The sequence below is a fragment of the Filicampus tigris genome, chromosome 15 (assembly GCF_054856515.1).
Source record: "Filicampus tigris isolate MCC_2025a chromosome 15, RoL_Ftig_1.0, whole genome shotgun sequence".
Taxonomy (NCBI): Eukaryota; Metazoa; Chordata; class Actinopteri; order Syngnathiformes; family Syngnathidae; genus Filicampus; species Filicampus tigris.
Window position 1 is genome coordinate 19,109,555 of NC_141231.1, and position 12,422 is coordinate 19,121,976.

A 12,422-nucleotide genomic window follows, 5' to 3' on the forward strand; every position below is an offset into this window, starting at 1 on the left:
AGCTGATTGTGACAAGGTTTATTATTTGCATATGTTTATTTTCAATCGATTTTACAACGTCATCGTTTACCCGTCACCGTTGAACTACATATTTTGTCCTCGTTTACCTGCCGTACTTAGCAACCTTCTGCGCATGCGCCACATTTTGTGCAGAGCCGCAAATAGTCCAAATAATGGAGCCAATGCTCTCCTCTATTGGGAGACCGAGCCCGAGTTTTACTTTACCACTACAGTACTTTACTGAAATTTTAATATAATTTTAAACAGCAACATTGCCAAAAATACTACCCGTGCCACCATGCTTGCTGACGCGGTGGCATAAGTCGATGACGTCAGACCAAGTGTCCCAATTCTGCAATCTTTGTACACTCGTAAACTGCGACCTCGAACCCTTCGTGCAATTCGACTGCTCATTCTCTCTCTCTGTCTCTCTCTCCCTCTCCCTCTCCCCCCGTCCTCCCTCCCTCTCTCCCATGCTCATCCTCTTCACTGTACACGAGCACCATGTCCATAGCCAAGTTCCAGGCTGAGTGGAAGGAAATTGACGAGGAGTATCAACAATTACAGGTCTCAGCTTTTTTCTTTTACGAATAGAAATAGCATCGTTATTCGGTGAGGTAGAAGCCGCTATACGTCGTGCGGTGGTTGACAGTGACAGCTACGACTGCACTGGAGCTGGAGGTGCTTACTTATTCTGAGCCGGTTCTCGGCATCCAGTCTCATTAAAAGCCACTTTTGAGCAAGTTCTCACGGGGAAATTGGCTAAAACCATCGCCGGGCGTTTGTCTCCTCATGGCCGACACATGCAACCCCGAAATGAACCGCCGATTTGGTGTTTTAGTTTGCGGCAAAATGCCCCCCTATGCTAATCGAACGGCACGATACAACACAATCACGCTTGATTTTTCTTGATTGTAGCAGTAGTAGTAATTGTGAGCAGCTGTTTTTTTATTGGTGGTGTTTATATGTGGTAGCTTACCTGTTTCCTTTTCGAACGTGAATTCTTCCACGGTCCTTGAATGCATCATTAGCACGCGCAAGCTAGCTCGTGTTAGCTTGCTAATTGACAGCGAATGTACTTTGGATGTTACCAACGCTAACTGTTAGCTTCACAATCAATGCAATGAAAATGCAAGTAACAAAGTGGTATTTCCGTCCATGGAAAGCAAAGCACTATCCAATTCGTCATCCGGCTTCATGGTTTCATCTAACAACATGGTTCACTAGTGGTTTTTTAGCACGTCTGCATCACGGACGGTCGTGGGTTCGAATCCGGGTAACCCATCTTCCTGGCATGGTACTTTGAACGAAGACCAAATATGCCAGACTTGTGCCCGAAGGCCGCTTCCCTGCATGTTTTCCATCCCTCCTGCTGCAACACACCTGATTCAAATAGTCAGCTCATCAGCTAGCGCCGCAGGAGCCTGATAACGATCCAGATTCATTTGAATCAGATGTTTTGCAGCAGGGAGAGATGGAAAACATGCCACAAAGGTGTCCTCGAGGACCGGAATTTGACACTTATTGTCTAAATCAGGGACGGCACGGCGGTCGACTGGTTAGGGCGTTCGCCTCACAATTCAGACGTCGTGGGTTTGATCCCGGCTCCGGCCTCCCTGTCTGGAGTTTGCATGTTCTCCCCGTGCCTGCGTGGGTTTTCTCCAGGTACTCCAGTTTCCTACCACATTCCAAACTCATGCATGGTAAGTTGATTGGACTCTCTAAATTGCCCCGAGGTGTGATTGTGAGTGCGAATGTTTGTTTGTCTCTGTGTGCCCTGCGATTGGCTGGCAACCAATTCAGGGTGTCCCCCGCCTACTGCCCGAAGACAGCTGGCATAGGCTCCAGCGCACCCCGCGACCCTTGTGAGGAGAAGCGGTATCCATAATGGATGGATGGATGTCTAAATCAGGGGTAGTGAACTCGAGAGCCATATCCTGCCTGTTTTTGGATCTCTACAACGCACCCGATTCAAATGATCAGCTCATCAGCATGCTCGGTAGAAGTCTGAAATGATCCTGATCATTTGAATAGTTTACAAAGAGGTGCCCCATCATTGATTGCTCTTATCAATGACTGAGTAATTCAGGGAAGCTCCTTTACCAATACCCAATTAGCCTGCTCACCTGTGGGCTGTTCCAAATAAGTATTTGATGAGCATTCCTCACCTTTCTTTTTTGCCACTTCTCCCAACTTTTGTGACGGGTTGTAGCCATAACATTCTAAATTCATGATTATTTGCGAAAAACATTCAACTTGATCAGTTGGAACATTAAATATCTCGTCTTTGTTGTGTATTCAATTAAATTAGTTGAACATGATTTGCAAATCATTGTATTCTCCAGAGGTGGGCATTTGACTAAAGTTTGCCATTGAACTGTTAAGTGTGAGCCTGCTGCCGCTTTAACTCTTAAATGTTTTACTTTAAAGTTTTGCTTACCTTAACCAGAATCCTTTGTCACACAAAGGTACAATCTTGGTGGATTAAAAATGCTTCCTATCACTTGCAAACTGAAGAAAGTTGATTTTTTTCCCCTTCTTTTTCAACACCACTCTTTCCAAAAATAAAGATAGAAATGTAAAATTCAACTCACAAGAACTTCTCTGAAAAGCTGTAGCTGTATTCAAAGCTACTTTATTACTTCTTAATCATCTTGAGTAACTCATGATTCTGTCTTTGGTGCATACCCCCACCTGCTGTACATACACAGTCAGCACAGTCTGTGTTGCGTAAACGGGCGTCCGTCAATGATGGACTGCGAGGTCCGTTCGGACTTGACCAGATTAGTGATCATAACACGGGGGGGAAGAAAATCCACTTCCGTCTGTGCTTAGTCCGTCTTTTTTGGGGGGTTTGATTGAAGCTTCCCCTCTATCGCCAAACGTCAGCAAAATGGGCGTCCGTCAGTGACAGGCAGACGGTCGGTCACAACGAACGCCCACCTCTGGTATTCTGTTATTATTTACGTTAAACATACCTTCATTGGCTTTGTGCTTGTACAATTACAGGAAACTCACAAAGTGTACCGGCAAAAACTGGAGGAGCTGACCAATCTTCAGACCACATGCAGTGGCGCCATCGGAAAACAAAGGAAATGTCTGAAAGACCTCCACTGCAGCTTAACCAAGTAAGACAATTTGTTGACCGGGTGAACGAAAGCCTGTCGATCCACTCGTCACCATTTTGTTTGTTTGCTTGCTTGTGTGTGTGTGTGTATGTGTGTGTGTTTTCTGGCTTTTTTGCAGATGCGTGCAAGGCTGCGATGAACGACAGATGCAAGTGGTCGCGGACATCCAAAGCCAAATCAAAGAGAAAGAGAACGTCTTCTTCGACATGGAAGCATATTTACCAAAGAAAAACGGGTCAGTGCCTTCTAACTGTTGAGAGAGCGAGAGAGAGAGAGAGGACTGACAATGCTTTTGTCCGAGACACAATCATAATCAAAATAATCCCAAATGGGGCTCTGTCGTTTTCTCCCAACTTTCGCCATTATAAATTTGTGTTATACCCATCAGACCAAATTGTATACGCGTTACGTCACTTCAGACGTCGAGGTGGCGTACGGCTGTATGACTGTCGTAAAACTGGCAGTGCCGTGTTTTACATTTTAAATGATCACAAAAGCTTACAAAGACTCCCGTCTGCTATACATTAGAGCGTCCACGACGGTTCACACGTCAGGACAAAAAGCTCCATCAAGTCACTCAAGTGCTCTTTTTTGTCTGTCAGACTGTACCTGAACTTGGTCCTGGGCAACGTGAACGTGACGCTCCTCAGCAACCAGGCCAAGTACGAGTCCCACTCGCCCGGCTTGCTCGCCTTCCCGCGGCTGGGCGTGATCATCTTCCGTCTTTGCCATTTCGTGTAGGTTCGCCTACAAGGACGAGTATGAAAAGTTCAAGCTGTATATGACCATCATCCTCATGTTCGGGGCCATCACGTGCCTCTTCCTGCTCAACTATCGGTGAGTACAAGCCATGAAAGGCTTCCATGTTGACATTTTAATTACGGCTACGACTGATCATTGATGCGCTGGCCCTGGCGCACACACAAGGATTTTTCGAAAAAGTATTTCATCAGCCAATATTAGCTCTTTTGTAATTGACAAATTGGCCAGTGTATTGCACAATTTGGCCCATTGTGTTTTATAAATGCCCATGACAAAATAATGACGGCATTCATGCGTCACACCCCCCAAAAAAATGGCGGACTTTTGCCGATCTTATCTCTCCTTAGGACAAAGTATTGTAAAACAGCTCTGCCTGTGATTCATATTTGTATGGTTGTAAGCATTAAAGCAGCACTGGGCAAGAAATCGATCTTAATGAATTTTTTTCACAACTCTTTTGATGAAACATTGACTTACAAGTACAGTAGTTGAACGGGACTTCAAGCCCTGAGGGGGTCTGTATCGTTTTTTCTGGCACAAAGCAACTTTGAGGAGGATGGGATCAACCCTGGCCGCCACACTCAAAAATACAAATGTCCAGAATTGCTTTTAGGCATACTCGCTTCCTCCTTTCGCGATAAGGACGGCTCAGGATTTCACGACACTGCGCGTTGATTTTTGTTAAAACACTACCGCTTTTGTCCACATGGCGCCGCCGTAATCAACAAAAACTGACATGACACAGTGTTGCTTTAAGGGACCAACAATTGTTGGTTTTTTTGTTTTTTTAAAGATTTTTTTAACTTAATGAGCCGATTAATCAGTGATTGGAATTTTATTCTGCCAAATGTCAGAATCGGCATCGGCGTAAAAAAGAGAGAGAAAGAAAAAATCAGTCGGAACTCAGGCCCTACTTAAAATATTGTTTATCTGTTAAAGAACTCACACAAAAATTAGAAATCGGGCATTGGACAGTTTTGGTAGTACTGTATTGTCATGTCAGAAAGTCCACTGGCTTGCCGCTTTTCTATTGTGAGAAAACAAACCAAATGTTTTTGAAGCATGGATCTGTTCTTTTGTTGCGTTTGTGCTGATAATCATCACGTGACAACTTCAAACAGATTGGTCAGCATCAGGTGTGCTTCCATGCTATGAAATAACGTTGGAATGTTTTTTTGTTTGTTTTTATTCCCAACCATTATGATGACAGCGTCACAGATGAAATTTTCAACTTTTTGCTGGTGTGGTACTATTGCACATTGACGATAAGGGAAAGCATCCTGATGACCAACGGGTCCAGGTCAGTTCGACGCCATGCGACCTGATTGTTCTTTCAGCGCCATAAACGTGTGACTCGTGTGTTTTTTGTGCGTCAGGATTAAAGGGTGGTGGGTGTCTCACCATTACGTGTCCACCTTTCTGTCCGGTGTCATGCTCACCTGGTGAGTATGAGTGGCTTGGGGGGAAGGGCGGGGGGCCTCGAAATGCTTAACTTACTACGTGTGAACTACCTGGTAAAGATTTGAAGATGATCCCTTTGGCTTTTTGCCACACACGATCCCGCACTATATGTGTCTGCACGAGTTAACAAAATGACTTTGTTGTTTTTGCACCATTAATGAAGTGTGGTTAACCTAACTGTAAAAAGCTGTGACTCATCCAAGCCTTTATCTCCTCCAGCCAGGGAGTGACAGAGGAGTAGAATAAAAGAGTAAATAATGACAAATTAATTACATTACATTACATTACATAGAACATATTTTTTTTCAATAATATGTTCTATCAAGGTCTACTAGTTGAAACAAGGCATTCTGACTAATATTGCGTTTGTGGAACATGAGTTAATCCACCTGTTTTTGTCCATCTCAGGCGGCGGCCATTTTTTCTCTTCTGTCCACTGAAAATGACATCACAACTGCTCAGGTAACAACCATTCACGGCTCAGCTTCAAAAAACAGGTCAGCCGTGGTTCCCCGAGTAGTTGTGATGTCATTTTCAGTTGACAGAAGTGACAAAATGGCCGCCCCCTGAGATGGACAAAAATGGCTGGATTTTACCGTTTCTCCCATATTGCACAAATGCAACATTAATCAGAAAGTGTTTCAACTAGTGGGCCTGCTGGGAACACATTCTTGGAAAAAAAAAAAAAGATATGTTTGGGTTGACTTCTCTTCAAGGCTGGAATGTACCAAATTTCCACCACCTCATTGAATTGCAATTAGAATGAATTTGTTGAAACATGGTACCGGATGCACTTGTTGAGGCAACCCACCCATTTCCATCTGGGCTTGACTATTGGGAATGGAACCTGTGCCGTTTGCATGCAAGGCAGCGGCATGTCCCGCTATGTGAAAGGCAAAGAAATCCAAAGTCCAAAAACCGACTGTGTTCGCCCTTGCAAAATATTAGCTCCGGTTTCTTTTGCCTGTTAATAAGTGTGTCCACTTGACTAGTTTGTGGTGATCCCATTTCGTCACAGGCCAGAAGGGCCCATGTATCAGATGTTCCGAAGTCAGTTCCTGGCTTTCTCCATCTATCAGAGTAAGTGTGTTTATTTTGGTTTGTTGGTTTGTTTGTTTTTGACTGCGTTAATGATTCAACGCCACATTGGGGCATTTCGTACAACGTTGTCCCTGCTTGGCTGTTGTTGTCATTGTGCGGAACAACAAAAGCATATTCAGTGATACCTTGACTTTTTTCTAGTGCCACAATTTACTTAGGTGCCGTTGCTTGGTCCCTTTTTTTTTTTTTTTTGCTTTGTGTATGCAACTGTGTGCGATTATTGATTCCATTCACATGGTTTTCACATGAAAGGGAGATAAAAAAAATAGCTTTGGACCTAAATAAAAGTTTGAAAATATTCAGGTCTTGTATGAATGAACGCAACTGAAATGGATTTGGGCGGTGATTCATTGGCGCACCGCTAGGGGGCGCCCGAGCACCACATGTGGGAGAATCACTGGGTTAGAGTAACTGGTAATAATCTCATGAAAAAAATATGATCTTTAACCCTGAACCAGAAATGAAATACAATTTACTCAATGGACAAAAAAAGGGAGCTGCCTCGTTTTCCAATTGAACTTTTCAAATACTTTTTCTTGACACTCTCTTTTAGTACGTTTATATATTGACATTGCAGTTTTTCTCGATTAAAAGCCTGTAACAACTCGTGTGGGTGTTTTTTTTCTTTGTTTTTTTTGGGGGGGGGGCTAGACAGAGCTTTAATTCATGTGAAAGGTGCACATTGAGCCAAAGTCAAGGCAGTAGCACTGAACTGGTCTTTAGGCCACATGCCTCGCACTCAGCGTTGAGCCGACGTTGTACAACCCTGCAGGCTTTGTGCAGTTCCTTCAGTACTACTATCAAAGTGGCTGCTTGTACAGGCTGCGGGCTTTGGGGGAGAGGAATCAGCTGGACCTCACAGTGGGTGAGTGGTCACATTAGTGGTCCCGTGTGAGTGGGGATTTAAAACAAAAAAAAAACAACAAAAAATAAAAAAAACAGAGCAAAGGTTGCGGATTGAGGCAGCCGCTAACATTACAACGCAACCATTAATGATTGTTTGTGTTTTCTGTAGAGGGATTTCAGTCGTGGATGTGGAGAGGCCTCACTTTTCTTTTGCCCTTTCTGTTTTTCGGCCACGTGAGTCAGACTTTTTTTTTTTTTTTAAACCATAATCACCTGACTGAAAGGACATGACAGTTACACCTTCTTTTCTTCTTTTTCAGTTTTGGCAGTTGTATAATTCGGTGACCTTGTTTCGCTTGGCGGCACGCGACGACTGCAAGGAGTGGCAGGTAAGGTGCACTTTTAACTTCAAGGAGAAGTCAACCCCCCCAATATTCTGTGTAGTGATATGTTCTATGCGCCTTCACGAGTTAAAAATTGGCATTCTGATGAATATTGCGTCTGTGGAATATGAGTTAAGCAGTAAAATCCACCCATTTTTAGCCATCTCTGGGGGCTGCCATTTTGCCACTTCTGTCAACTGAAAATGACATCGCAGCCGCTCAGGGCTCAGGTAACGACCAATCGCGGCTCACCTGTTTTCTGAAGCTGAGCGGCGACTCAGCGGGTGGATTTTACTGCTTAAGTCATATTCCACATATTCATCAGAATGCCGTGTTTAAGAATAAGAATAAGAATGCCTTTATTGATCCCACAGTGGGGAAATTTTCATTGTTACAGTAGCAAAGATATAGGTCACACAGGGGCGGCGGCATAATGTGGCCATTAATGTATAACATTGACGGCAAACATTTAGAATCAAACCTATGTAGATATACGCAGTAACATGTGTATATACACATGCGTATACACACCAACCTACATCTACATAAAAAATATGAGGAACACTCATTTCGGCCTGTACATAGTACAGAGGAAAAAATACTCTAAGTGACAGTGCTGCAGTGCTGTAGTGAAATGTAAGGAACAGCATTGGATAAAAATAAAACTAGACTAACAGTAGTGGGGAATGTTGAGTATTGCACTAGTATTTAGACTAGTGGGCCTGCATTGAATATATTCGTGTAAAGACAATTTAGGGGATGACTTCCGCTTGAACTTGTTACGCCCGCTTCCGAGTGGGGCTCACCTGCTCCCTTGTGACAATTCCCTACGCGGAGTTTGCCAAAGTAGTGAGGATGCTGAAATTTTCCCCAAATGGCCGCTCCACAGCAAAATGGCCGACTCCCTCTTTAATTTTTGGGATGGGTTCTTGAGATATTTCACGTGTCTTCTACTGATCGACTTGACCACCCAATATTGTGTTCATGGGATAAACTGGTGTCAGGGGCTATTTTTTTCAAACTTTCCTAATGAGTAAATTCACACAAAAAGGCCACTTCAAACCAAAATGGCCGACTTCCTGTTCAGTTCAGGGATGGGTCCTTGAGAGTTTTTTTTTTCTTTTTTTTCTGCACGTCCTGTTATGGGAGACATGTCCACCAACTTCCATGACGATGGGATGATCTGTGTTAGGGATATTGTTTTCCCCAACCTTTGAGTGAGAACTAAAGAACTTTGGGTTTTGCCCAAAGAGGCCGCATCAAACCAAAATGATCAACTTCCTGTTGAATTCAGGGCATGGGTCCTTGTGACTCTTTCATGCTTCTCTAGGATAGACATGTCCGTCCAATTTTGTGTAGATGGAATAAAATGGCGTTGGGGGCTCATTTTTACTATCTTTCCATGGGCCACTCATGAGTGACTTTGTTCGAAGAGGCCGCTTCCACACCAAAACGAACGACTTTGTGTTCAATTCGGCCGGGCATGGGTCCTTGAGACCTTTTTTTGCACGTCCCGCGAAAGAAGACGTGCACCAAATTGCGTGTGGAGGGGATGATTGATTTTCCAAATTTAGAGGTGCGCAACTGATGTGTTTTTCTTGTTCCAATCTTTCCGAATTTGTGTTTCAGGTGTTCATGCTGGCTCTTACATTCCTGGTCCTGTTCCTGGGTAACTTCCTGACCACGTTAAAAGTGGTCCACCAAAAGGTGCACAACAAGCAGGACAATGTGAAAAAAAGCGACTGAGACATTCTCCACACACATGGGATTCCTTTTTGTTATGGGATTCCTCTTTTGTTTTTGGTCTTTTTGAGAAGTCAACTAATGGCCGGCCGGATTGAGCACGCAGGCGTCGGATTTGGAATTTCTCACTCTTTCTCTCAGGTGTTGACGGCAGCAGCCGCTCCCGCGCTGCGAGGGCGCCGGTCCCGGCCGGCCGCTGCCGCAGAGCCTCGCTGACGTCCACTTTTCTGCTCCATCCCGTGTATACAACCACACAATGGACTATTTGTCGCGCACTACTCGACGCATATGCAACTACGAGAGGGAGCCATTTTGCCTTTGGAGTGCGCAAAGTTTGTCATGTCCACTCTTTGTGGTCCTTTCCTGTCTTACTGCAGCTCTTGCTCTCCCACCTAGACCTCGATCTACGAGACTGTCTCTTCCCAGAGCATACAGTGAACCCCCACATGTTGGCATTTTTTTAGGGAGGGAGAGCCCCAGAAAGCCCTGCTTCTTTTCTTTTTTTTTTTCTTTTTTTTTAATTTCTGCCAATGCATTTTTTGTTTGTTGTTTGTTTTTCAGTAGTTTTTCCCGTTGGCGGTCGGTCTCCGTCCCAATCCCACAGAAGCGTATTGCTGCCACACCAGAAAAATCACGGTATCACATTTCCCGTTTCACTCTGATTCGTTATCGCGCTTGAACATTCAAGTTTCATGTAATAACGTGATAAATGATTACGTTAAAATGTGATACATTTAGTCTTCCACATTCAGCACAACACAAAGCATTTCCTCCGAGTTTAGGTCACTGGAGGAGCCCTGAAATTCATTTCAAACGCTTGGCCTTATTTATATATATGGAATTAATTGCTTTGTTTTGTTATGCTGAACGTGGAAGCTACATTTGTCACATTTTGACCTGATAAGTTTCACGTGTTAACATTATAACTTACCACGTGAAAGTGTGAAACTTACCACGGTGTACGATGTTGTTGTACTTATTTTTCAGTGTTGTTGGGGGAGCAATGCGCTTCAGACTATATCCCCACTTGTATTTGCAGATTTATTTATTTTTTTTGTAACCTGCCCTCCATAATGGCTGCTCTTGTGCTCAGGCCAAAGCAATAAAAGAGCTGCTTTGGCACCAGCTTGGTGCCAAGGACCTACAGTGGTACCTTGATATACAAGCTTTATTCATTCCCTGACCATACTCAGATCAAATCTTCCCACTGAATTGAATAGAAATGCCATTGAAGCGGAAGTCAACCCAAACATTTTCTCGACACTTTTATGTTCCATGCGCTTCCACTAGTCTAAGCACGGCTTTTGTGGAATACGAGTTTAGCAGCAAAATCCTCCGATTTTTATCCATCTCAGTGGGCGGCCATTTTGTCACTCGATGTCGACTGAAAATGACATCACAGGTGTTTGGGCCTCAGGTAACAACCAATCACGTGATGTCATTTTCAGTTTGATTTCACCCTAACCCTGAGATGACAAAACCGGGTGGATTTTCCTGCTTAACTCGTATTCCACAAACGTAATCATCACAATGCCGTGTTTGGACTCGTGGGGCTACATCGAACAGAATATTGTAAAGAACATTTTTGGGTTGACGTCCTTTTGAATCTATTTCAACCAACCCCCACGCCCTTCAACATAGCCATGTTTTTTGTCATATTTTTTTTAAATAAGAAAAATAGCACCACCTGTTATTGTCCGTAAAAAGAAAAGTCGGGTTTTGTGTTGTATGTTTTAGAGGTTCACTGTACTCCACTTGTTCCTAAACGTTTTCATGGAACTCATTTCCGTAGATGCACTGGACTTCAGGACTTTATGTTCTTAACACGATTGATGAATCACTTTTCATGTGTTTTCTGTTTTGATTCTGCAAAGGGGTCGCCTCATGAAAGTATTATTATAATGTCGTGTTGCACAATTGACTTTATTTTTCTCTTTCGTGTCAAACGCCGCCCGTTGTAGTGGCAGGACTGTAAAACACCGTCACGTACAACCAAGACAAGGAAGGGACGAGGCCATTCCTCTTAATTTTGAACAACAAATTAAATGTTTCTAACTTAAAAGTCAATTAAGGATCCACCCTGTCTTTTTATTGGGATGAAGTGCATCCTTTTTTTTGTCTTAGTGGGTGAAAAACAAACTCCTCGAGGGGGAATCATTCAAATTTGCAAATTGATAAGACTGAGGCGGCATGGTGCCCTTTGTGGTTATCATCTCAGCAACGCCGTCTGAGGTCTGGGTTTGAATCTCCACAACTGCCTTCCTGTGTGGATTTTAGTGCATTTACCTTCCAACGTTGAAGCCTCCAAATTGTCCTCAGGTATGAATGTGAATGCTCGTTTGTTTATGCGTGACTGATTGGCAACCACTCATTGGTTTTATTTTTGTGCCCAGGCATTGCATGACGACCTGTCCTTATCCTCGGACGGTTTGGAGGAAATGAAGGCCGAGTGGAGTTAACCTTTTCTCCCAGTAGTGGGCGCTGCAGTCAAAGGCAAGTTCTATTTTACTTTTTTTTTTTTTTTTTTTTTTAGGTTTTACTATACAGTAGGAGCAAGGACCCACGCTCAAGAAGCGTCATGCCCCCCCACGATTGGGAGCTCAATTTCAACATTGTAGAGAACAACAAGAGCAGGCCTGGTTTAGATCGTGTAACCGCAATATTAAAAGGAGAATTTATCCATAAACAGACAGGTCCCTAAAAGTTTAATACTACACGAAGAAAGATTCAATTTACCCAGAATGAAGTCCACATTTTATGCGAAAATAATATTGCGAGGGGAAAAAAAACAAATCCAAATTATAGGACAGTTGTGTTGTTATGGGAAAAACAGCACCCAAAGGTTTGTAGGAAACAAGTTGAACAAGTCTCCATATATCCAAACTACGAGGAATGTCCCCCAAAAAGTAAAAATACAAGACGAATATTTTAATCAAACAACAATAACGTTAACGATATTCCATAAGAGTATTTGCCATTCATGACATTGAAATCAAAA

The 12,422-nt window shown here is 43.4% G+C and overlaps 1 protein-coding gene across 2 annotated transcripts; it reads left to right on the forward strand.

Moving 5' to 3' along the window:
* The first annotated feature begins 254 nt into the window (after nt 1–254).
* On the forward strand, nt 255–11,491 carry tmem120b (transmembrane protein 120B). 2 transcript variants are annotated; one of them, XM_086053684.1, is made up of 13 exons: nt 255–567; nt 3,010–3,128; nt 3,247–3,363; nt 3,731–3,790; nt 3,870–3,965; nt 5,101–5,190; nt 5,267–5,332; nt 6,370–6,431; nt 7,225–7,317; nt 7,468–7,532; nt 7,619–7,687; nt 9,311–9,388; nt 9,566–11,491. In XM_086053684.1, exons 1-13 carry the CDS (start codon nt 505–507, stop codon nt 9,638–9,640), a joined length of 1,053 nt encoding a protein of 350 aa, XP_085909810.1. In that variant the 5' UTR covers nt 255–504; the 3' UTR covers nt 9,641–11,491. The 2 variants fall into 2 exon arrangements, with proteins under 2 accessions (XP_085909810.1, XP_085909812.1); XM_086053686.1 differs by having other exon boundaries at nt 280–567; nt 9,311–11,491.
* The last annotated feature ends 931 nt before the right edge of the window (nt 11,492–12,422 follow it).

Bases quoted from the DNA above. Each gene is read 5' to 3' on its own strand.
- tmem120b (XM_086053684.1), top strand. From the start codon at position 505: ATGTCCATAGCCAAGTTCCAGGCTGAGTGGAAGGAAATTGACGAGGAG. The intron at 568-3,009 runs GTCTCAGCTTTT...GTACAATTACAG, and splicing joins AGGAGTATCAACAATTACAG to GAAACTCACAAAGTGTACCG. The intron at 5,333-6,369 runs GTGAGTATGAGT...ATTTCGTCACAG, and splicing joins TCCGGTGTCATGCTCACCTG to GCCAGAAGGGCCCATGTATC.